The 26,161-nt window shown below is 44.0% G+C and overlaps 2 protein-coding genes across 2 annotated transcripts in view; one reads left to right on the top strand and one right to left on the bottom strand.

Moving 5' to 3' along the window:
* LOC110495436 (obscurin-like protein 1) overlaps positions 1–16,137 on the top strand; it is a 52,724-nt gene extending 36,587 nt beyond the window's left edge. The window contains exons 3-25 of the mRNA XM_036951937.2: positions 1,731–2,000; positions 2,213–2,473; positions 2,761–3,066; positions 3,200–3,466; positions 3,671–3,946; positions 4,897–5,011; positions 5,290–5,450; positions 5,619–5,891; positions 6,136–6,411; positions 6,694–6,969; positions 7,150–7,425; positions 7,701–7,976; positions 8,320–8,589; positions 9,367–9,633; positions 9,774–10,043; positions 10,307–10,573; positions 11,189–11,455; positions 12,032–12,144; positions 12,313–12,469; positions 12,759–12,920; positions 13,080–13,184; positions 13,382–13,648; positions 13,862–16,137. Of these exons, the coding sequence (XP_036807832.2) occupies positions 1,731–2,000; positions 2,213–2,473; positions 2,761–3,066; positions 3,200–3,466; positions 3,671–3,946; positions 4,897–5,011; positions 5,290–5,450; positions 5,619–5,891; positions 6,136–6,411; positions 6,694–6,969; positions 7,150–7,425; positions 7,701–7,976; positions 8,320–8,589; positions 9,367–9,633; positions 9,774–10,043; positions 10,307–10,573; positions 11,189–11,455; positions 12,032–12,144; positions 12,313–12,469; positions 12,759–12,920; positions 13,080–13,184; positions 13,382–13,648; positions 13,862–14,139 (5,456 nt within the window). The 3' untranslated portion in view covers positions 14,140–16,137. The remainder of the gene's footprint in view (positions 1–1,730; positions 2,001–2,212; positions 2,474–2,760; positions 3,067–3,199; positions 3,467–3,670; positions 3,947–4,896; positions 5,012–5,289; positions 5,451–5,618; positions 5,892–6,135; positions 6,412–6,693; positions 6,970–7,149; positions 7,426–7,700; positions 7,977–8,319; positions 8,590–9,366; positions 9,634–9,773; positions 10,044–10,306; positions 10,574–11,188; positions 11,456–12,031; positions 12,145–12,312; positions 12,470–12,758; positions 12,921–13,079; positions 13,185–13,381; positions 13,649–13,861) is intronic.
* Positions 14,963–26,036, bottom strand: LOC110495449 (carboxy-terminal domain RNA polymerase II polypeptide A small phosphatase 1). The gene is made up of 7 exons (XM_021570717.3): positions 25,590–26,036; positions 22,529–22,674; positions 19,962–20,063; positions 19,415–19,471; positions 18,814–18,906; positions 18,055–18,240; positions 14,963–17,606 (listed from the first exon to the last, which is right to left on the bottom strand). Exons 1-7 carry the CDS (start codon positions 25,651–25,653, stop codon positions 17,478–17,480), a joined length of 777 nt encoding a protein of 258 aa, XP_021426392.2. The 5' UTR covers positions 25,654–26,036; the 3' UTR covers positions 14,963–17,477.
* Positions 26,037–26,161: the final 125 nt, after the last annotated feature.

The raw sequence follows: 26,161 nt of genomic DNA, 5'->3' as shown, positions 1-26,161 counted from the left end.
AAGCACTGTAAAAACAACCTAAAATGTGCCTAAAGCATTGTAAAAACAACCTGAAATGTGCCTAAAGCATTGTAAAAACAACCTAAAATGTACCTAAAGCACTGTAAAAACAACCTAAAATGTGCCTAAAGCAGTGTAAAAACAACCTAAAATGTACCTAAAGCACTGTAAAAACAACCTCAAATGTGCCTAAAGCACTGTAAAAACAACCTAAAATGTACCTAAAGCACTGTAAAAACAACCTCAAATGTGCCTAAAGCACTGTAAAAACAACCTAAAATGTATCTAAAGCACTGTAAAAACAACCTCAAATGTGCCTAAAGCACTGTAAAAACAACCTAAAATGTGCCTAAAGCACTGTAAAAACAACCTAAAATGTACCTAAAGCATTGTAAAAACAACCTAAAATGTATCTAAAGCACTGTAAAAACAACCTAAAATGTATCTAAAGCACTGTAAAAACAACCTAAAATGTACCTAAAGCACTGTAAAAACAACCTAAAATGTACCTAAAGCACTGTAAAAACAACATCAAATGTGCCTAAAGCATTGTAAAAACAACATCAAATGTATCTAAAGCACTGTAAAAACAACATCAAATGTGCCTAAAGCACTGTAAAAACAACCTAAAATGTACCTAAAGCACTGTAAAAACAACCTAAAATGTGCCTAAAGCATTGTAAAAACAACATCAAATGTATCTAAAGCATTGTAAAAACAACCTAAAATGTATCTAAAGCACTGTAAAAACAACATCAAATGTGCCTAAAGCACTGTAAAAACAACCTAAAATGTACCTAAAGCACTGTAAAAACAACATCAAATGTGCCTAAAGCACTGTAAAAACAACCTCAAATGTGCCTAAAGCACTGTAAAAACAACCTAAAATGTACCTAAAGCACTGTAAAAACAACATCAAATGTGCCTAAATCATTGTAAAAACAACCTAAAATGTATCTAAAGCACTGTAAAAACAACCTCAAATGTGCCTAAAGCACTGTAAAAACAACCTAAAATGTACCTAAAGCACTGTAAAAACAACATCAAATGTGCCTAAAGCACAGTAAAAACAACCTAAAATGTACCTAAAGCGCTGTAAAAACAACATCAAATGTGCCTAAAGCACTGTAAAAACAACCTAAAATGTACCTAAAGCACTGTAAAAACAACCTCAAATGTGCCTAAAGCACTGTAAAAACAACCTAAAATGTGCCTAAAGCATTGTAAAAACAACCTAAAATGTACCTAAAGCACTGTAAAAACAACCTCAAATGTGCCTAAAGCATTGTAAAAACAACCTCAAATGTGCCTAAAGCACTGTAAAAACAACCTCAAATGTACCTAAAGCATTGTAAAAACAACCTCAAATGTGCCTAAAGTATTGTAAAAACAACCTCAAATGTACCTAAAGCACTGTAAAAACAACCTAAAATGTACCTAAAGCACTGTAAAAACAACCTCAAATGTGCCTAAAGCATTGTAAAAACAACCTCAAATGTGCCTAAAGCATTGTAAAAACAACCTCAAATGTGCCTAAAGCATTGTAAAAACAACCTCAAATGTGCCTAAAGCACTGTAAAAACAACCTAAAATGTACCTAAAGCACTGTAAAAACAACCTCAAATGTGCCTAAAGCATTGTAAAAATACTATACAGGGACATACTGCAATATGTTTTCCAGACAGTGTATAAACCAATCCACAACTACCTCCCTTTCCACCCGTGTGCAGCTCCAGTGGTGCGGTTCAGGCGGTCTCTGCAAGACGTGGAGGTGAGAGAGAGAGGCATGGCCGTGTTGGAGTGTGAGGTACCTAATGAGGGCATCCCTACTGCCTGGTACCTGGAGGACCAGAGACTGCAGCCAGGTGGTAAATACGGCATAGAGCAGAACGGAACCAGGCGCAGGCTCACTATCCGAGATGTGGGAGCGGACGACGATGGGGTCTATCTCTGTGAGATGCCTGATGGAGGGAAGAGTATCGCTGAGCTGGCCGTCAAAGGTAGGTAGACGTCTTATAGTATGGAAGAAGTATGGCAGTGTATCATTCACTCATTTAATACAGTCTAGAAAATACTTCTTTGAGCATCAGAACTATTGAAACAATTTTTTTTTTTTTTATGTTTTTAAATTATTTTCTATAAACCCAATGCTTTTTCTCCAGGATATACAGCCATACAGTACATGACCCTCAACGCTCTTTCTCACCCACAGGCACAATTGTTAAAAAACTTCCTCGAAAACTAGACGTGTTAGAGGGGGAGAATGCTGTGTTCTGTGTGGAGGTAGAGGAGGAGAACATGGATGTCCACTGGTTCAAAGATGGCCTGAAGCTACGCGAGAGCCACCAGACTATCCTCAAGTCCTTTGGTAAAACCCACATGCTGGTGTTCGTCAACGTCTGCCACGGGGACACTGGGGTCGTGACCTTCGTTGTGGGAAGATCCAAGACCTCGTCCCGGCTCAGAGTCAAAGGTAAGGTGGATGTTGACCAAAGGGACCCATGGCCCCTTACTTAGGGACTTTCCAAGTCAAATCAAAGTTTAATCATCACGTACACAGTTTACAGTTAACTTTTTGGGGATTTACCCATGTAGATCCGAAAGGGCTAGAATGACAGTATGGTAAAAACTCCAGCTATACTGTGCAACATATCTAATGTAGCTGCTAGAGACTAACAAACGTACGACAGGCTACAAGCATCATGGCAACCAATGCTCACCTACTTTGTACCTTTCCCCTTGTTTCGGTTTTCTCCACAGCTGCCAGACACAGCCCTCCCATCTGTCCAGTGGGGGTGGAGATGGATGTGGACAGGCCCAACAGCGTGCTCCTCTCCTGGGAGCCGGCCCCCACCAGCCAGACCACCACCCGCTCCGTCTATGTCCTGGAGAGACAGGAAGTGGGATCACAGGAGTGGCTGAGGTGTGCGACCTCCGACACGGCGACCTCCGCAGAGGTCATGGGCGACAGCGTGCCGTGCGAGGGCGATTACCGCTTCCGTGTCTGCTGCATCAATAAGTATGGCCGTAGTGGACACGTGGAGTTCCCTAAAGTCGTCCATCTTGGTGAGTGCTGAATTGGAGAGAAACCATGTTGATGTGATCAGGGATGAAAGGCTGTCATGCACTATGGTATTTGTGTACCCTGCAGCTATGTAAATTCATTTGATGTCACTAGTTTTGAACTCTCACCTCTCAGTGCCAGGTCCCAAGATCAGGACCCATCTCCAGGGCTGTGAGGTGACGGAGGGGGAGGACGCCCTGTTCTCCATCGATCTGTCAGTGATGGTGACGGGCACCTGGTTCCTGAACAGCACCCAGCTACAGGATAGCCAACACTACTCTATCCAACAGGCCAAGACACAGCACTCCCTGGTAATCCACAGCACCAAGGTGGAAGACCACGAGGCAGAGGTCACCTTCATCGCCAACGGAGTCAGAGACTCAGCGGTTCTCAAGGTTCAAGGTAGGTGTTGGAGAACGGTGGAGTGTAAAGAGAAATAACATGATAATGGCGTCAAGCTAGACAATCTGTATTGAGGAGGCCTTATAACAAGGACTGTTTTAACATTTACATTAGGCTTGTTTGTACTGTAATGATATGCAATTGCATGATATTAGAATACTGAATACTGCTTGTACATATTTTTTGGTGATGATTCCATTCCAGTTGCGGTGGTGAAGTTCAGCCCAATGTCAGAGTCAGACAGTAACAAGAGGGTGGAGACTGGTGACCCTGTGGTCCTGTACTGTGAGGTGTCCCACCCCTCAGCCAGCGTGGGCTGGTTCAAGGATGGGGTGGAGCTACAGGTGACAGACAGCCTCAACATCCAATCAGAAGGCAACATGAGGAGGATCGTTATCCGATCGGCTGAGTTCACCGACTCTGGCGTGTACACATGCGAGACGATGGGTGAAGTCATCAATTTCAACGTGGAGGTTGAAGGTGAGTTGCTGTATGTCATGTTTGGTTGCACTCTCAACCAGAAATGTTATATTTTACATATAAACATCAACTTTCTATACTGGAGGTTTTTCAGAAGTTTGACCATCTCTTTGAATTCACAACAAATTTATTCAGCCATCAGCCATGATGTCATACTGAATCACGCTGACGATCACCCAAGCGAACTGAGCATCCCATATCTGCCACCTTAACCAATCACCCATAACACCCCTAGCTGTGGGAGCCATGTTCTCCCACCTCCCTGAAGAGGAGAGGACCAAGGCCGCTGAGGCTGGCGAGCCCATCGTTCTCCACTGTGACCTATCAGACCTGTATGCCCAGGTCTACTGGTACAAAGATGGCGAGCAGATCTTCAACCTGCCTGGTGTAGTCTTTCAGGAGGATGGGCATACAAGGATGCTGATTATCCAAATGCCTGACTTCTCCCACTCGGGCGTTTACATGTGTCGGACAGCTGATGATGTCAGTGTGTTTCAGGTGGAGGTCAAAGGTGAACAACGGAGATTGTTGTTCTGTCTTTTCTCTGAGGGAATCCTAATACTGTGTTGTACTTCCTCTGTGCCGGCTAGTCATCTTATGTTGTTGTTGTTGTTGTTGTTGTTGTTATTGACAGGATTATCTTAATCCTGTAACCCAGTGTGGTGGCTTCTGTTCTGAAAATGTTCTCTGAGTCTTCTCTAACCTGTTTTTCACCCCCATATCTTTCCTCTCACTCACTGTCCTGATCTTTCTGATATGTATCTGAACAAACCTCTGGAAGAGCATGCTTAGTTTGATCACACTGTAACAAAACAGTCCACTACTCACTCCAACCCCTCCAACACAGCAAGCCTCCTCCTCAACAACCAAACACTAACTCTAACCATGACCATCCAACCTCCCCAGGTAGCTCACCCTCTCCCTCTCCCCCTCTCTCCCTCCCCCACCAGGTCCCCCTGTGCAGTTCAGTGAGGTCCCTGAGGAGGAGCTCCAGAAGTCTGCCATGGAGCTGGATCCTGTGGTGCTCACCTGTGAGGTTTCCAGAGAGGACGCCAACGCTACCTGGTACACAGCTAACATACCGCTAGGAAACACAAACTGGATGTCATTATCCTTTATGATTTGGAGTCATTTCTGCTTAGAATATCGTTCATTTAGTGGGAACAGATCGTGTTCAGACTGTAAAAAATATAAGTAGGCTAATTACGAAGTTTCACCAATTGCGAGAGCAGTGTTGGCCAGTTGGGTTCAGGCTTTTGTTCCAGCCAAGCACCATCATACCTGATTCAACTAATCAACAATACTGAAGGTTCATTGTCCTGTCCGTCATGACCTTCCTCCAGGTATAAGGATGGGGTTGAGGTCCAGGCCAGTGATAACATCACCATACAAACAGAGGGCACCATGAGGAGACTGATCATCCGTTGTGCTGAGACCTCAGACGCAGGAACCTACAGCTGTCAATCAGGAGACAACAGCCTCTCATTCACTGTCAACATCAAAGGTATGTACTGTACACTAGCCTACATGTTTTCATGTCATGTAACAGGTGAAGTTGACTCCATTGTGTTGAGCAAAGATGTGACTTTGATGATGATGCAAACCTCAATTCTCCTATCCTGGTGGTAGAATATGCTCATTCATATTCTCTTTTTCCCTTGTTGAAACTAAGAGCCTCCAGTGATGATCGTGGAGCCCAAGGAGGACGTGGTTATGGAGGGTCATATCTCTGAGCAGATGGTCCTGCAGTGTGAGCTGTCCCGCTCCAGCGGTGAGGTCCACTGGTTTAAGGACGGCCTTCAGGTCCTGGAGACGGAGAACGTCCAGCTGACGTCCGAGGGACCGTACAGGAGGCTGACCGTCCTCTGCGGCTCGGCAGAAGATTCCGGAGAGTACGTCTGCGACACGGATGGAGACTCTGTGTTCTTCCAGGTCACCATCACAGGTAAGATACTCCAAGGTTCCATACCTGGTTCATTTGTTGTGAGTGGTAGTGTAATCGTTTCGTCTTTTGGGGTCTCCTACCAAACCAATCCCCCTTATCAGACGACAACTATTTAATTTACCTTTTTTACACTATTACACAATTTCATCTTATGTCAGACTATTTCATATCCAAACTTCTATTTAAATATATATATATATTTTAATCGCTTCCTTTTAAATGCAAGTTGTTCTCCCTTTCTCAGAGCTTCCGGTGCGAATCGTCTCCCCCACTGAGTCTGAGCTGGAGCTGACCAGCCTGACCTCTGAGAGGCTGGAGCTCAGCTGCGAGATCTCCCAGCCTGATGCCCAGGTACGCTGGTACCGAGATGGGCTGGAGGTGGAGGAGAGTGCCTCTCTCATCCTGGAGGTCCAGGGAGCCCACAGGACACTGGTCATCCCCATGACCACTGTGGAGGACACAGGAGAGTATGTGTGTGACACAGAGGATGACTCGGTCACATGGCTGGTCACTATTTCAGGTATGTGGTCAGTGAACTAACTCTGTTCAGCGTAAGAGGTTTAATTATGTCAGGGTTAAGTATTTCAATCTTTGGTTTTGTATTTTTCAACTATGTGAGATGAATGGACATACATAATATTATTAATATAACTGTTCACTATGATTTCTTATAAATAAGTTAGATTTTAGGTATCTATATTATGTTGTTTTGATGTATTGCTTTCTGCTGTCTGCTAATTTCCCATATTGCAATATCCTGTTGAAAGAATAGAAATTAACCATATAAATCCCCTCTTCTCAGAGCCTCCTGTAAAGCTGGCCCGCTCTGAAACCATGTCTGACGTAATGGACTGTTTCTCTGGAGACCCCATCGTCCTGGAGATCGAGGTGTCACGGTTCAACGCTGAGGTGATCTGGATGAAGGATGGAGGAGAGGTGGAGGAGAGCAGTGATGTCACCATCACTGAGGATGGACTCATCCGCCGCCTCACCATCCGCACGCCCGTCCCGGGCGACTCTGGGAAATACACCTGTCTTGCCTCAGATGACCTCATCGACTTCCAGGTCAAGGTGTCAGGTAAGAGATGGTTGGAGGTGAATGGTACCTTGTTTTTACACAATTCCATTTGAATTCAATCAGGAGATTATAAAAATACTAATGCAAAAATAGAAAAATAAATGAAGTGAGGATTTCATGTCCTAAATTTACTGAATTCAAATGGAATTGACTCTCCAAATGTGAACATTCTCCCTTCAGAACCCCCAGTGAAGATCGTGAATAGGTCAGAAGTCAAGACAGAGGTCAAGTCCCTGCCCTCTGATGACATCGAGTTGGAGTGTGAACTCTCCAGGGCCAATGCCGTCGCTAAGTGGTACAAAGATGGCCGCCGGTTAAACGAGGACGAGAGGTTCTATGAGGAGGAAGAAGGGGCGTTTCGCTCCCTGGTGATCCTTAACGCTGAGCTGGAAGATTGCGGAGACTACTTCCTTGATGCCGGAGATGACAACATCACCTTCCATGTCACTGTGCAAGGTTAAGAATCACCTAATCACAAATCAAGTCCTATCTGCTATCCCCTAACCCTTAGCCCCTACCACCTACCCCATACCTCTACCCCTCATCCCCTACCCCTTACCCCTATGTACTTGTAGAGATCGGATAGGTGTAAAACTAAGCACTATGGTGAAAATAATTCCTCCTAGCCTTTCAGAGTGCAAGGTGGATCTGTTAACATATTGATAATACCTATGAAAACTGCATCTGATTTAAATCAACAAAAAAACTTAAGTCTCTTCCTCCTTCTCCAGAGCCTCCAGTGACCATCCTGGGGAACTCTGAGGACGCAGACTACCAGGAGATGGTTGCCGGGGACGACCTGATCCTGGCCTGTGAGGTGTCCCGGGCCAATGCCCCTGTCCAGTGGTACTGTAACGACAGACAGCTGACTAGCGATGACCGGACCTACATCGAGAGCTACGGCACGCTGAGGAAACTCATCCTCTCTGACATCCTGCCCTCCGACTCTGGGAAGTACATGTGTGATGCTATCGATGACAAGATGGTCACCATGGTGAAGATCCAAGGTAATTGGCTATATGGACAAACGGGTGTTTGTCTTACAGACTTAGGATCTTAGTTTGAGCCAGTTTGCTACAGCAGGGAAATAATCCTGCAGAAACAGGAAATGTGAATTATTATGTGGATTATAACTAATAAAACATTTTTGTCGGAGTTGATACATTTTTCGTTCGTGTAAATCAAGTCTGACATTTTAAAGTGGAAATCACACACATCAAACGAGACCCTGTCTACAGTGGAATGAACTTTAACTTTAAAATGTATACTGTATACTATAGGATGTGAACCTTTTACACCTCATTCTTTATTCTCTCTTACTCACTCTTTTTCTCGCTCTCTCTCTCCCAGACTCCCCCGTCACCTTCGTAGACAAACAGGCAGTGAACATCATCACGGGTTACGAGGCAGAGAGTGTGACGCTGATGGGGGTCGTGTCTAAGGAGAACGCTCCGGTTCGCTGGCTCAAGGACTGGACGCCCGTCATAGGGGACCGCTTCCACACGGGGGTCGACGGCGCCAACCGGTTCCTCACCATTGACCCGCTGAGACGGTCGGACAGCGGAGAGTACACAGTAGACGCCAACACAGACGAGATGCATTTCAGTCTGCTAGTCAAAGGTTTTTAACTTCCATGTTCCCATTCTGTCTTTATCTAATTATATAGTAGCTGTAGATCAGGGGGGGGGGGGGGGGGTGGCACTGTGTTTCTTTAACCAACAGAGGTTAATATGATGCTATAAGCCAAATCCCAATACGAAAAGGTGACAGAGAAAAATAGGCCTCGGGCCTCCCGGGTGGCGCGGTGGTCTAGGGCACTGCACCGCAGTGCTAGATGTGCCACCAGAGACTCTGGGTTCGAGCCCAGGCTCTGTCGCAGCCGGCCGCGACCGGGAGGTCCATGGGGCGACGCACAATTGGCCTAGCATCATCCGGGTTAGGGAGGGTTTGGCCGGTAGGGATATCCTTGTCTCATCGCGCACCAGCTACTCCTGTGGCGAGCCGGGCGCAGTGCGTGCTGACCAGGTCGCTAGATGTACGGTGTTTCCTCCGACACATTAGTGCGGCTGGCTTCCGGGTTGGATGCTAGCTGTGTTAAGAAGCAGTGCGGCTTGGTTGGGTTGTGTTTCGGAGGACGCATGGCTCTCGACCTTCGTCTCTCCAGAGCCCGTACGGGAGTTGTAGCAATGAGACAAGATAGTAACTACTAACAATTGGATATCACGAAATTTGGGTGAAAAAGGGGGTCAAAAATAATAATTTTTTAAAAATGATGTTGTGAATGACTAAAGTCTTGTAAAGCACCGTGGGGTTGAAATAATGCACTATGAATGGGGTTTCAGAGGGCGATAGAAGGTATCACCAATCTTAACAGCTCTCTCTCACTTGTGGTCTCAGAGATGAGGGTGAAGTTTGCCAAGCCGCTCCACGACACCGTGGCCCATGCGGACGGCATGGTGACCATACGCTGTGAGGTGTGTAAGCCCAAGGCGGACGTCCAGTGGCTGAAGGACGGCGTGGAGATCGTCCCCAGCCGGAGGTTCACCATCCGGGCCGACGGCGTGGAACGCAGCCTGACCATCCACAGGCTGACCAGGGAGGACACGGGGGAGTACGCCTGCGAGTCCAAGGACGACCGCACCGCCGCCAGGCTCAGAGTTGAGAGTAAGTAGTACAGCCCTCAAAATGGGTGCAGGATTTGGTTCCAGCCCAGAATTAATACCCCTAATTAAATTAATCAACAAACCTTCGAGCCATTCGTTAGTTTTTCTTTCCTTCTCTCCCTTTCCCCTCGTCCCCCCCAGTGCCCCGCGTGGTGGAGTTCTTGACAGAGCTCCACAACACCATGGTGTTAGAGGGAGAGGACGCCACCTTCAAGTGCGTGGTGTCGCCAGAGGACGTGCAGCTGGTGTGGGGGATGGACGGCGAGCTCGTCGTCATGGGTGACCGTTTCCAGGCAACGCAGAACGGCCTGTGTCACACCCTGGTGATCAAGAGCTGTCAGATCCTGGACTCCTCTAAGATCACAGTGGAGGCTGAGGGGAACGTGTCTAAGGCCACCCTCAAAGTACAGGGTGAGACTACAGCTGACCTGGGTCAAATTTATATGGCAAATACTTTCAAATACTTGAGATGCACTTGTTTAGCTTGACCTGAGTGTCAGATGGGAGCAGGCGACTCTCACACGGTTGTTGCTGTAAATGAGAAAGTGTTCTCAGTCAACATACCTACATAAATAACTCAAACAAAGCCCAAGGAAGTGGATTACCATACAAATGTGTATTCTTAGTGAACCATCCTTTTAACAGTCATGTTTTGTCCTTCCGGCATTATCCAGAAGCTCAGGTGACCTTCACTAAGAAGATGGAGGCGGTGATGGCCGAGGAGTACGGAGACGCTACCATGGAAACAGAGGTCAGTCTGGACACGGGCGAGGTCCAGTGGATGAGGCAGGGTGTGGTCATCCAGCCAGGACCTCGACACACCCTGGTTCAGAGTGGACGCAAACGCAGCCTGACCATCTGCAACCTCAACCTCTCTGACCGCGGAACCTACCGCTGTGAAACCCTGCACGACCGCACGCAGGTCAAACTCAACGTGGAGCGTAAGACAATGTCCAGACACCATGTCATACTGATTGATAAGGATATGATTTCATCAGATACAGCCCTTAGCTGTGGTATATTGGTCATTTACCACAAACCCCCGAGGTGCCTTATTGCTATTATAAACTGGTTACCAACGTAACTAAGCAGTAAAAATAAATGTTTTGTCATACCCGTGGTATATAGTCCGATATACCACGGCTGTCAGCCAATTAGCATCCAGGACTCAAAACCACCCAGTTTATTACTATTGATATGAATGGGATTTCATCAGTTAGAGTAACGAACCATAACGGTGTCCTGTTATGCTTAGCTGATAAAACAACAGTCTTGGATTATATTTGCAACTACATTTACTGTGCCTTTATATATAGCAGCTGTCAACAACAGCTACAATGAATGTTGGCCTTCACTATCATGTATGGTGCCGCCAGCCGTCAGGCACTAAAATAACAATGGGTAAAGCCCTGTGGGTGAGAGATGGATGATGAAATGTTGGTATGTCATCTTACAATAGTAGCCTAGAGACTATAGAGTGATGCTGTGGCAAAAAAAGTCTCCTGGCTTTAGGTGTGTTATATTTTAACCATCTGTCAATATCTCTACCTCTACAGCCCGTAAGATCGCCATCCGTAAGGGTCTGGTGGAGACGAGCACGTTTGAGCGGGAGACGGCCTCCTTCGAGGTGGAGCTGTCTCACACTGGCGTGGAGGGCGTCTGGCAGAAGGACGGCATCCGGGTCAAACCCAGCAACCACTGGCGGGTGAGCTGCAACGGGCTGGTCCACGGCCTCACCCTGTCCAACCTTACCCTGGAGGACACGGGCACCATCGTCTTCTCTGCGGAGGGAGTCCGGACCTCTGCCAGGCTCACTGTCAAGGGTGAGGTATCATCATCATCATCAATAATCAATCAAATTTATTTATAAAGGCCTTTTTACATCAGCAGATGTCTCAAAGTGCTGTACAGAAACCCAGCCTAAAACCCCAAACAGCAAGCAATGCAGGTGTAGAAGCACGGGGGCTAGGAAAAACTCCTTAGAAAGGTAGGAACCTAGGAAGAAACCTAGAGAGGAACCAGGCTCTGAGGGGTAGCCAGTCCTCTCCTGGCTGTGCTGGGTGGAGATTATAAGAGAACATGGCCAAGATGTTCAAACGTTCATAGATGACCAGCAGGGTCAAATAATAATCACAGTGGTTGTAATGTAGAGGGTGCAACAGGTCAGCACCTCAGGAGTAAATGTCAGTTGGCTTTTCATAGCCGATCATTCAGAGGCCGAGACAGCGTTTGTGGTACTGAGATAGAGAGGGAGGGAGAGGGTTGAGGGTCGCGAACATCATCATGAATATCCAGTTATCTAATACAGGGGTCTTTAAACCTGGAAAGCTGTGTCTGGATTGGATGTTATAGTAAAGAACATTTCTTAGCATTTCTTCCATGTTGTTGTTCTTTCCCAGAGACTCCAGTGACTATCATGAAGAAGCTGGTAGACATGAGACTGGAGCAGGGCTCTCCTGCCACATTGGAGTGTGAGCTGTCCAGACAGAACGTGGAGGTCAGGTGGCTGAAGGTAATAGATGTACAACCAATAGACCTGCCGTATTTGTGTCAGTAGTGTATTACCATGTTATATAGAATAGGCACAGACAGGAAGTAAACAGTTTGATCTCATTAAATGTTGTCTAACCCTGAGAATACGGTAATAATGTTGGTCCCCTGTCTTTCTTCTTGACTGTAGAATGGGACAGAGCTGAAGCCAGGGAAGACCCAGTACCGTATTTACTCCATGGGGAGGAAGAGGTTCTGTCAGCTGCTGCAGTGTAGCCTCTCTGATGCAGGCACCTACACCTGTGACGTTGGAGACGTCAATACATCCTGTAACCTGGAGGTCTATGGTAATATACTGTACACTCTCCTTATCAAGTCACTGCAGAACGGTCTTCATTTCAAGTGCATGTAAAACATCTCAGTACTCTCACCAACGGTACTCTTCGTTGACCTCTAGTGTTCAGTTATAGTGACAGGAAGGCTGAAGCAGGCCAACACAGCCAACCTTGTACTGCGTGCTACTGCCACCTAGAGGTCATGGCTGCCTGACTAATGCTCTTCCATTGGCACGGTTACGTTTGCACACTGTTACTATATTCCAACGTGTTGAACCAATCTTCCAATCTCCCTCCACAGAGCCTGAAGTGGAGGTGCTACATGGGCTGGAGGACCTGTATGTCCAGGAGGACCAGAATGCTGTGTTCATGTGTGAGGTGTCCATGGAGGATGTGACTGGGGAGTGGTATAAGGATGGACACAAGATACGACCCACTAGCACCATCAAGATACGCACAGAGGGTTAGTGATACATCAGTCAATCAATCAGTTAATCCATCAAACCGTTAAACTTCATGACTGCGGTGAATAATTTGGTCTTAATTAATTGACCTACCTGGTAAAGGTCAAATAAATAATAGAATAAACATTGAAATTCCATGTCTGTGTTTATTCCTTCAGGGACCAAACACTTCCTTCTCATGTGCAACGTTAAAGCTGAGGATTCTGGAGAGATCCGCTTTGTGACCAAACAGACAGAATCAACAGCCTACCTAGAGGTGGAAGGTAGGGCTTCACCTACCGGGCTGCAGGTTTACCTCACCTATCTCTGTGTGATGTTCCAGCTGATCTGACTTCAGTTCCTATAAGCAGACAGCAACCCAAACTCTGTTGTGGGTGACAGAACTCCCTGTGTCCATGATCTGACCTGAAATCAGTTCTCTTCACTGAAATATCTGCACTTCTCTTATATTTTTTCACAGAGGCCCCCGTGTCTATCGTGAAGCCTCTGAGAGACCGCACAGCTCTGGAGAAGCACCGCGTGATTCTGGACTGCACCGTGTCCACGCCGCGCTGTGAACTCACATGGTACAGAGGCAAGGCAGAGCTGGTGTCTTCTGATAGGCTAGAGATCCACAGTGACGGCTGCTACCATAAACTGACCATCCACGAGGCGACTGTAGAGGACGAGGGTACCTATAGTATAGAGGTTGGGGAGCACACGTCCACAGCCCAACTCCTGGTGGAAGGTGAGTGAATGGTGGTTTCTTGTCAAATAATATGTCTGTATTGACATATCGTTGCTCTTTTTCTAAATGTCACTGTCACTTTATTCCCCTCAATCTCTCACCTTACCCCTTTCACATTTCTCTCTCTCCCTCACACACATGGAATGATGTTCCTGACCTTTTGTGGAAAAGGTGACCCATCTCTTTTAACCCTCCATCCCCTTGCCTCTCCAGCCCAGTCCCTGGTGATAGAGACAGAGCTGGAGGATGTGGCGGTGACGGCTCCTGACCAGGCCTGTTTCCAGTGTGAGGTGTCCGTGGCCATCAGCAGGCCCCCAGTCTGGACTCTGAACGGAGAGACCATCCAGTCCAGCCCTGACGTCCGCTTAGAGAACCACGGGACCGTTCACAAACTGAACCTGAAACAGACCAGACCAGACATGAGCGGGACGGTTACCTTCGCCATGGGAAAGGCCAAGAGCAGCGCCAAACTGAACGTGATGTGGAAGTAGAGGCAAGGGGGAGAGAATGGGAAATGTTGATTCTGTTATGATCAGGAATTGAACGTCTGAGACTGTTTTAGGGTTTGAAGGTACTATATAAGAATGCGGTCTATCTGATCTAGTAAAGCTGCATTTAATGAGCGAGACAGAAAAGTGGAATGTGATGATGAAATGTGGTACTTAAGCCCCAAACAACTGTTTCAGGATCAGTTTTGATGTTTTACTCAATGGTTGGGGTTATGAGCAAAGCTGATTGTCAGTCAGTTGTAAAGGGCAGAAAAGTAACCTTGGAGAGAAATGTTAAGAAGGATGGATTCCAGTCAGGTCAAAAGGTCAAATCGGTATGCAACACTTGTCTGAAGGTGTTAGAATGGGTTATAATGGTGGGTATGAATGCCTGTGTGTATGGATATAAATCAATTGTACACATCTGTTACACATATTTATTTTGAAAATATATTGATTGGAAATGAACATTTTAATTCTATAATTAAGTAAAAAATATTTTTTTCTAAATATGTTATATTTTCCCCACTGACATTAAATACTGACATCCATAGTTTGAATGAAGGTTTTTATCCAATAAATCCGTCAGACAATATCTTAGGATAGAGCTTACAAACATTGTTACTTTTGAATGTGCTTCGATGTCAAATCGTGGCTTTTTGTAGACTGCCTGAACACAAAAGCACCTGCACTGGTTATTTAATTATGCTGTATTTATGGAAGATATAATTGAACAGTTCAATACAATTGGTATGATAAAAAGACTGTCCAAACTACGTTACAGCTATTCAATCATAAATCACATGAATAATCCATAATATATTCATTTCATTTTTTGTTTGCTTTATTACAGTGCAAAACAAAATATACATATGTGTATAATATATGCATATATTATTTAAAGTGTTTGAATACAGTTAGAGGTACAGCAATAGGTCAAGGTCCCCATGGTGATAGAAAGCTCTCTTCCAAAGCACTGTGAATGACTAGGGAACAGCCCTGAAGCAGTTGAAAGGAACTGGATCTACGACAGTAAATATCCCTACTGAGTTTTTATGACAGAAATCATACCTTGAGATACACAAAAAAAACATTTAAAATGTGTGTAAATCCTAGATATCACATTATCTAAATGGCTGTGGGTGGCTTGAATTTCAAATCAGGATTCACCCAGTTCCTATTGTGTGTGTGTGTGTGTGTGAATCCATGAATGCATTGTTAGAGAGCCTGCAGCATTCTGGACATTGTACTACAGTGATTTCTGTTCATCCTTTGGATAACACTAACAAAAAGGGCCAACCCACTAGCCAAAAGAAAAAGACAAATACATGTTTTTATTAAGTATCTAACTTGATTGACACAGGCACTTGGTGAGTGTTTAAGTTGGAATGTGAAATTTAGTAAAACATGTTTTTAAAAAATGTATTATTTCTTAATACTGATAGATTTATCATGGGTGTACGGTTATTTAAACTCTGAATCATCTTATTTCACAAGGTATTTTAGTAGGCCTTTAGTCAACTTCAACACAGTGGCTTTTCCCCATGCATTCATAAAACAGTATCAATCGATACGAATCACTCAATCCATTAAACTACTCTTCCTGTTCACTTCCTGATAGACCATCTTAGTTTTTACTTACAAATAACAATTTATTTTATTGTTCCAAACCCAGGTAAGTACCAATTAATATAGTCCTACCTTGTGTCAGAAGCTTAAAAACCAAACTACCCAAATCCTACAATCTGGTCTAAAGAAGCATCGTATTTGCAGTCCTTTAAAAAGAGGTCATGAAAAAGGGAAAGTATTCAAGTACTGTTTCCAGTAAGAGGAGGGAGAAGTGTGCTTGTCAAAACCAGATGACTAACACACAGTCTCAACACCTTTCCTTCATGGTAAGGCTGGGCGTTACAGACAAAATATATTTTTTTGTCTAAATGTGTTTCATGATTAGTGCATGACCTAGAATGGCAACAAATAAATTCTTTGTGATTTTAAAAATGGGCTTTCTCCATTCTGATGGTTTTATACTCAACCAAACCAGGACAAAACTGACAGTGAACTAGTCCAATTAGTATAACTTCTCCTTTAATTTAGCACTGTATCAAAATTCTGTAATTGTAAAAATATATAGCGGTATGTGGATCCATACCGGTATTCACAATATAGTCGCCCAGCCCTCCTCCATGACTGTAGCGTTGATACTGCAGCAAAGGGACGACCAACAGTTTGCCTGGACAGAATCTAAATATGTTTTTCCAACACATATCCAGGTCCGTTTGCAGAATACCAAGGGTTTTCCAGGCCATTGAATGGTACTGTGTGTACATGGTACTGTGTCCATGTGTCTGAGCTGGAGCATTTAGTCTGTCTGGGTTGAGGTCCATGGTCCACAGACAATGTAATCCAAAAAAATCCTAAAAGATTATATTGTAATTTAAGGTGCATTTCAGTCATCTGACTACTGTATTTGTTATGAAAACGGTGCCATTACCCCGTATAAATGTTATCTGGCACATTATCGCACATATTCCTATGGTTTTAATAAAAAAACTAAATGAAACAAATAACAATTAAGGGACATGGAACGTTTTGATAGCTGCAGTAACTGATAAATGTCCCTCTCTATGATTCCATCCCCCTTAACAAGTACTGATGCCCATTGTGCTAGTCATTATGATACTAGCTGAGCGATGAAAGAAGTAAAACCACTTGACTTACACAAAGCCAATACTTTGCTTGTTAAAAATGTTAAATTGTCTCTTGGTGAAGGAAATAAAAAACACATTAAAGTGTTAAAAGTAGTAAATATCCATTCATACAGTATCATTTGCTTTTCCATAGAGAGTTCTAGAACGGTTCGGTCTTCAGGAAACTTATCGACTACAACCCGGCGTTGGAGAACTGATTCTGATTGGATCCTGGGGGTTCTCTCCCATTACCTTGCTACTACATGTTTTTTCTTCATTGTGAAGAACGCGGTAGATTCCCTCTACTTGACTGTTCTGTATGCTCCAATGACATTTGATGAAAGGCACTGTATAAAAACCTAACTCATTATAACCCACAACATCCATCTACACAAGCCCATCTGTGGTTGAGGGATGGTAGATCGTGTTCTGGAGGGTCAAGTCCTATGTTTCCCCAATAGAGGGCAGTACTAGCGTGGTTCTGACGGGTTGAAGAAGAGGGGTGGGCTTGGAGGTGAAAGTCTTGTGGTTGATCTCGTGGACGGTAGGCTGAGGGGGGTGTACGGTTGGTGTGAAGACGCTTTAAGGCTGCGGTTCTCGGTCTGTCCTGTAGATGGCGGTAGTAGAGGGGTAGGGTGACTGACAGCACTGCTAGCTGGAGTCCCTCTGTTGCCTGAGCACCGTGTAGACATCCTCCACTTTACTGAGCCCTTCGAAGAAGGGGATTAGATCCAGGAGCTCGGTGTCGGCCATGTCATCGAACCACGACGCCACAGGCACCTGCAGCCACACACAGACGGGACAGAGTCAGACAAGCATGTAGTTACAATGAGATCATTACAATGGCGAGGCACCAGAGTCGGTCATACAGCTCGTCACAACGAGAGCCAGGCTCTGGTTTCAATCAACTAGTGAGCTAGTTAGAATGCAGCTAGAGAGACAGCTGGTGGCACGACATCCTGCTTCTACATGGTCCTTCAGTCATAGAATGGTATAGTTTATAAATGATTCATAAAGGTTTATAAAGCGTTTATCGTTTCTAAATATGTAGTTATCTATACAATTTTAATTGTAAAACATTTTCACATAACTAAAAGTTTGATAAAGCCAGTCAGCCAACATCGGCCATCTTTAAAAAAAATGTAAGTAATGGATGCTGAAAAAGAAGGAGGAACAGAAAGAGGAGGGGGCCAAGGAGGAGGAGGATGAGGAGGAGAGTGGTTCTTACAGCGTTGTCTGGGTGGAAGACGTAGGAGGCTGGGGAGTTGTCTATGATGATGACCTTGTTCAGGTCCCTGCCCAGACGACTCAGGTCCTTCACGTAGTTCCCCCGGTGGAACACACACGACTCACGGAACAGACGGCCGCGGAACGCACCCCACTTATCCAGCAGGTCTGACACTGGGTCAGCATACTGGAGAAACACACATAGGGGTCTCCGTATCAGGTGAGGAAAACAAGTGACATGTGATTTCCTGTCTCTTGCAGCTTTTGACCAGCCTTAAAAAAAGCCCCAATGCAGCTGTTTCTCTCAACATCAAATCATTTCTGGGTAACAATTAAAGTACCTTACTGTCATTGTTTTCAATTAAAACGGTCAAAAAGAAACAAATAGCTTCTTAGAAAGATTGTAATTTCTCCAGCAAGAATTTTGCTAGGAATGTTTGGGAGTGGTCTGAGTGGGGAGGGGAAACTGAATGCTCTCTGTTATTGGCAGTGAGGTTTGGAACTCTTTCTTATTGGTCTATTAACTAAATTTACTCCCTGGTGATGTCACCAGGCAGGCCAAAACTCCCACCAAAACAGGCTGAAATTTAAGGTAGACTTTTCAAAACAGCTCTTACACTAAAAGGGCATTATCATTTTCACACCACTATTCCAACCACAGAGTGAAATATAAAACACAGAAATATCACATTTTTTGACAGCAATGGGCCTTTTAAACTAACTCATTTTGATTGCTGGTTTAACATGGTGTTGTCCTCACCTTAGCCAGGCTAGCTGTGAACAGAATACATTCAAACAGCTCTCCCATCCTCTTAAGGAACTCATCCACGTGAGGTCGCTTCAACACATATACCTGGATGGATACATTGTATGTTAAGTTTAAGGTTTAAACAAATACATTATCTTTTCACCTCTCGTCTTAAACAAAATGAACCCCCCACCCCACTGATGCATTGGGCCGCCTTTCACTTCTTCTTTCCGTAGTGGTCTGCTGCCGAGGGTCATAGTCCTGAACCAAGTCATGCAGAATAGGCTTTACCTTTCTGAACAAACCTATCCTGGATTACTTGAATCAGGCCCAGGCCCAAGATACACTGTTGGCTCCAACTTCAGAACCATGTAGGAGGTGACAGTCTCTCAGTGTGACTCCAATGTTCCTTTTGTGGTAGAAAACCCAAGGCCTCAGATGCCATTCTAACCGAGCTCAGAACCAGACTGAGCAGTTGGTAACATACCATACAGTATTGTAGGGAGCCATAATATACCTTAATAATACTAAAGGATTTAACATGGAAAGGTAGAGGCCGGTGGCATTGGTCTGTGACAGTTGGGCTCGTCACCATGCATAGTGATAGGCTCACCTGATGAACAGTTCCATCGATCTCTACGGGAATGATAAAATCAGCATTGTTCACCGGCTGTGGGAACAATAAAGATACATTATTTTGAACAAAACCACTTAAAAGACACCCTAAACACCAGAAACACAGGATACATGAGAGAAACCATGTGTATTTAGAATATTTAGAATTTAAAAAACAGCTAGTCTGGATGTGTGAAAGCGGCAAACAATGACAGAGATGTCATTGTGACTGCCAACAATAATACTGTGGAGAAACCTATTTCTTTCCTAGCTCTCAGAGTGTTTCTCATTACTATTGGACATTACTGCCTGGTGATGTCATGCTTTCACAAGAGGGGAAAAATCTCTTTCATAAAAAGAAAACAAGATGCAAAAAGGCACAAAAACATTTGTGTCCATAGCATTTGCGAGGATAGGACCCCAAATTAAATGGTACAGCAATTGTATCACCAATAGCTTTAGAGCTCATGGATGATGGGAAAATGCATCTGTGACTATATAATATTACTAGTGTAAATGGTGAAGCAGTATGTTCCTGGTCTTACCTTGAATGAGCTGTGGACCAGTGTTTCATCCAGGTCTATGACAACACAGATCTTCCCTGCGTCTTTTGACTTGGCCTGAGGAAGCAGCGGTCTGACCTGGACCTGAACCAAACACCCAGTTAACGTACACAAACCACAAACTAACATTTGTCATGATACATGGAAAATACAAACTACACTGTGACATAGACCTAAAAAAAACACCAAGTCACGTCCTAGTTTCTAATATTTACTATGACATCATAAACACACAGACAGCATTTACCTGGACCTACACAAACACTGCATATACAAACTAGACCACAGCATTTACCTGGACCTACAAAAACACTGCATATACAAACTAGACCAGAGCATTTACCTGGACCGACACAAACACTGCATATACAAACTAGACCACAGAGCATTTACCTGGACCTACACAAACACTGCATATACAAACTAGACCACAGAGCATTTACCTGGACCGACACAAACACTGCATATACAAACTAGACCACAGAGCATTTACCTGGACCTACACAAACACTGCATATACAAACTAGACCACAGCATTTACCTGGACCTACACAAACACTGCATATACAAAACAGACCACAGCATTTACCTGGACCTACACAAACACTGCATATACAAACTAGACCACAGCATTTACCTGGACCTACACAAACACTGCATATACAAACTAGACCACAGAGCATTTACCTGGACCTACACAAACACTGCATATACAAACTAGACCACAGAGCATTTACCTGGACCTACACAAACACTGCATATACAAACTAGACCACAGCATTTACCTGGACCTACACAAACACTGCATATACAAACTAGACCACAGCATTTACCTGGACCTACGCAAACCATATACAGTGCCTTGCGAAAGTATCCGGCCCCCTTGAACTTTGCGACCTTTTGCCACATTTCAGGCTTCAAAACATAAAGATATAAAACTGTATTTTTTTGTGAAGAATCAACAACAAGTGGGACACAATCATGAAGTGGAATGACATTTATTGGATATTTCAAACTTTTTTAACAAATCAAAAACTGAACAATTGGGCGTGCAAAATTATTCAGCCCCCTTAAGTTAATACTTTGTAGCGCCACCTTTTGCTGCGATTACAGCTGTAAGTCGCTTGGGGTATGTCTCTATCAGTTTTGCATATCGAGAGACTGACATTTTTTCCCATTCCTCCTTGCAAAACAGCTCGAGCTCAGTGAGGTTGGATGGAGAGCATTTGTGAACAGCAGTTTTCAGTTCTTTCCACAGATTCTCGATTGGATTCAGGTCTGGACTTTGACTTGGCCATTCTAACACCTGGATATGTTTATTTTTGAACCATTCCATTGTAGATTTTGCTTTATGTTTTGGATCATTGTCTTGTTGGAAGACAAATCTCCGTCCCAGTCTCAGGTCTTTTGCAGACTCCATCAGGTTTTCTTCCAGAATGGTCCTGTATTTGGCTCCATCCATCTTCCCATCAATTTTAACCATCTTCCCATCAATTTTAACCATCTTCCCTGTCCCTGCTGAAGAAAAGCAGGCCCAAACCATGATGCTGCCACCACCATGTTTGACAGTGGGGATGGTGATGAGCTGTGTTGCTTTTACGCCAAACATAACGTTTTGCATTGTTGCCAAAAAGTTCAATTTTGGTTTCATCTGACCAGAGCACCTTCTTCCACATGTTTGGTGTGTCTCCCAGGTGGCTTGTGGCAAACTTTAAACGACACTTTTTATGGATATCTTTAAGAAATGGCTTTCTTCTTGCCACTCTTCCATAAAGGCCAGATTTGTGCAATATACGACTGATTGTTGTCCTATGGACAGAGTCTCCCACCTCAGCTGTAGATCTCTGCAGTTCATCCAGAGTTATCATGGGCCTCTTGGCTGCATCTCTGATCAGTCTTCTCCTTGTATGAGCTGAAAGTTTAGAGGGACGGCCAGGTCTTGGTAGATTTGCAGTGGTCTGATACTCCTTCCATTTCAATATTAATCGCTTGCACAGTGCTCCTTGGGATGTTCAAAGCTTGGGAAATCTTTTGGTATCCAAATCCGGCTTTAAACTTCTTCACAACAGTATCTCGAACCTGCCTGGTGTGTTCCTTGTTCTTCATGATGCTCTCTGCGCTTTTAACGGACCTCTGAGACTATCACAGTGCAGGTGCATTTATACGGAGACTTGATTACACACAGGTGGATTGTATTTATCATCATTAGTCATTTAGGTCAACATTGGATCATTCAGAGATCCTCACTGAACTTCTGGAGAGAATTTGCTGCACTGAAAGTAAAGGAGCCGAATAATTTTGCACGCCCAATTTTTAAGTTTTTGATTTGTTAAAAAAGTTTGAAATATCCAATAAATGCCATTCCACTTCATGATTGTGTCCCACTTGTTGTTGATTCTTCACAAAAAAATACAGTTTTATATCTTTATGTTTGAAGCCTGAAATGTGGCAAAAGGTCGCAAAGTTCAAGGGGGACGAATACTTTCGCAAGGCACTGTACATAGATTCTAAAACATCCCTGAACCATTAAAGAGAGCAGTGGTACATACCTTGGAGACAGTTCCGTTCTCCTCCACCAGTAGCGGGGCGTTGTTGTTGACCGGCGGGGGCTCAGCCTGGTCATGACATAGGCAGCAGAAGAGGCTGTGGAACAGGCCTCGACTCCTGGGCTTCTTAGACGACGAGGGTGGGGGACCTGGAAGAAAATAATGAGTCCATCCGTCAGTCACACAGTCTTCCTGTATCTATTTACTCTCACTGCTCCCTGATGTGGTTTATTCACCAACTCTTAACTTGAGACGTGGACATGTTGTAGTTTGAACTCTTGCGTAACTTGTGGGGGGATGTCAATTGAACGTATGCGTGGAAATTCCTGTAGCCCGAGTTGGGATTTGTCCCGATGCGAACATATTTCTGCAGATATGCTCAAAGGATAATACATGTGATGTAGTGGTTGTTTTTCCAAGTTAGCACAATCCAGCAGAATTTATGTCATGTATAGCATATTTAGTCTTTGACCTCCTTGCGGTCCTTTCGCTTCAACCTGAAGCCCTTTTTCCCAATGGTTCCAATGAAAAACAATTAACAGATAAAACATTTTACTTGGTTATTAGTTATAAGAGGAATGTCCTTGAGGCGAGAGACATGATTGTGCAGCTTTAATATTTCCATGAGGAATATGTAAACTTAGCTAAGAAAGTCATGAGAGGGGCATGTCACTTCAAATCAGTGACAGTTTGAGTAGCCACTTAAATCATTACATCTAACTCAATTTATTATAATGTCGAATCTCTATTTCTAAGCGTTGCCTGACGATGACTGCCAGTCTTGGAATAAAACATTTTCTTAAGACTAAACTGACTTCACTTTTATGTAGTTTTTGTTTAATATAATAAAGCTCTAGAGTTCCACTACTCGCTCTCTGCAAACTTCTGCCCAATCAGAAAAGGGACAAATGTTTTCCTTAAACTCTCCTCCCTTCTCTCCCCCTTTCATTCCCCGTCTTTCTCTCACTCGCAACGTGACCGTGTTACAAACTCTTTCACTGTCCCCCCTTTCTTTCGCTCTCTCCCTCTCTTTCTCTGGCCCGTTCCAGACCTGTGACCCTCCTCTGCCCACTGCCACGTCCAGGCCAAACCAAAACAGGAAGGGGAAATGCGGGGGCAGATCAGAGGGGGAAACAGATCGTGTCAGCCCACCACCACTGACGCAGCAGGATCAGATGTCACACAACAAGGCAGGTTACAGAGAGCAGACAGCAGCCTGGGAATAGGGCCTCAGCAGGGATACGTCTAATCCATTACCTCTCCTTTAAAGCTACAATATCTAACTTTTTGGGTGACCTGAACAAATTCACATATCAATGTGTGTAATAAATCTGTCATTCTCATTGAACGCAGGTTGAAGAAGCAGTAGATCTGTTCTATGTAAACTATTTCTATGCTTCCCTTTCTCAAGTTTTGTTTTTACTATTGGTTTTGTACATCAGCTTCAAACAGCTGAAAATACAATGTTTTTGGTAATGGAGAAATATATTTCACAGCGGTTTAGATGGTACAATGATTCCCTACACTATACATGCTTGTTTTGTTACAAACCGAAATTACACAAACGATTAGAATTTTGGCAACCAGGAAATAGTCTAGAGATTTCTGCATAGTGTATCTTTAAGAGAGGGGCCCAATTCCAAACCAGGCCCTCCCTAGGCCCTAGCCATAGATCCTGGTTGAGTCTCCTGCCTAACAGATATGAAAGGATTGAAAGATCAACCAGAGTGCTTTAAGGATTCTTATATCATAAATTATTGTATCACAGATACAGTGGATACTGCCTACCTATCAAATCCTTTCACATCTGATAAACAAGAGGAGTCTCTGGGTTGGTTTGTGACCAGTAACGCAGGTTGCCCATTGGCCCAGGTCAGCTAGAGACAGGAAGTTACAATGTTAAACAGGAAGTCCGTCAAAGTCATGGGCTCTCACTCCATTTGTGTCTCCTGGGCATGGCTTTCACAGTGTTTCCCTTAGGATTTATTTCAGCCATGGTGGCAGGGTATGGGGTACATTGCTACTGGCGTTAGTGCAATGACATGCTAGCTGTTCCCATAGACTTCCAGGCATTAAGCCAATGACTATCCATATAAAAGAAATGTGTCTATGAATATAGGGAAACACTGCAACATAAACCCATCTCTGAGAATAACTGTAGTAATGTGTTATCAATACAAATAGAGGAGCTACTCATACCTGGAAGTAAAACTAGTCTAGCTGGTACAATTACATCACACACACTAAATACAATCCCTACTTGGTGCCACCTCACACCTTGCTTGACACATTATCTCCAGACTTCTCTGAGGTCGATCACTGTGACACAGCTACCACTCCGACAACGTTGTGACCAAGTTGTGGACAACGAACCAAAATGGCATTTCACATATAGCCTATGGCTGTAGTTTAACTGTGCCATCCAATGGGGAAGTACAAGGTGCGTGGGCAGGCCTTAATCTCTGTTTTGAATGGGTCATTATAATGTAGATACTAGGGCTGGCTACTTAAACTGTACAGTCCTCTTGTGGTAACTGCTGAATGCATAACAGCGGGAAAAGCTTTTCAGGAACGCACCACATGTTAACCAGTCTTCTAGAACAATGGTTAATGTAAACAAGTCACACGTTTATAAATGCATCCGTCTGTAGCCTAGTACACAGCTGCGTTTTAAATGTTAAAACTCTCAACAAGTAATTTCAGAAGTGTTCGCTTTTTTAGGAGGTCTATGACAAACACCAACGGCAGCCTCGTCAATTAATTGTAACTAGATTACGCGATTTGATTGAGTGGGCTCGTCCGTCCTCACTGCAGTAACCTTGCCTGTCAAAAAGTTGCGTCGCGTATCACAACAATGTTGCCATTTGAAGCTTAGTTGTTGCCATTCATTGTGGTCACACAATGGTAGTAGACGGTTGCAGATTTGATAGTTTCGTTTCGTTAACGCTGTCCTTGTCTTTGAAAACACCCAATGGACGACGAACTAGGCTAGCTAACTGTGAAAAGTGTTGAGTGTGGTGCAAAACAACTGACGTGCATCTTGAGAACTTTCTCCAAAACTTACCCTTCTCTCTATTCCCCTCTTCATCTGGACTAACTTGCGTGATTATTGAGGACTGGTGGTCCATTGCACCAGACTTTATCCACAATAGAAACTAAAAACTTTGCTCCGTTTTAGATTGTTCGCTGACTAGGAACATTAAATTATAAATGTGCACAAAGTTACATAACCGCAAACAGTATTTAAATACATTACGCATCCAAACGATTACATTTCTCGAATATTCAATGACGTACCAGAACGGTATAAAATCTACAAATAAAAGTTATATACATTTAAAAGTGAGTTGGTAACTTTGTTTCAACATGGAGTTCAACTCCGCTCTCAATTTGAAGATACAAACATGGAACTCGGCGGTTTCAAGGCTTCCCATTCCTTTTAAAGTGGCACACAAATGTATGATTGTGCACCGAGAGTGGCAGTCCACTTTTGCAAGAGTACTCGACAGACTACGACGGTCCCTTGAACCATAAATTATTGGCCTATTGTAATTCTGCGTTCATAGCATCTTGTAATTTCGTAAATATCAGGATATGACTGGGAAAAACCTAATTGAACGCACCTCCAACTTTTAT

This window comes from Oncorhynchus mykiss, chromosome 18, assembly GCF_057628025.1.
Source record: "Oncorhynchus mykiss isolate SJ-2025 chromosome 18, ASM5762802v1, whole genome shotgun sequence".
Lineage (NCBI taxonomy): Eukaryota > Metazoa > Chordata > Actinopteri > Salmoniformes > Salmonidae > Oncorhynchus > Oncorhynchus mykiss.
Note: the sequence above shows the minus strand (reverse complement) of the source record. Positions and strands in the feature narration are given on the sequence as shown.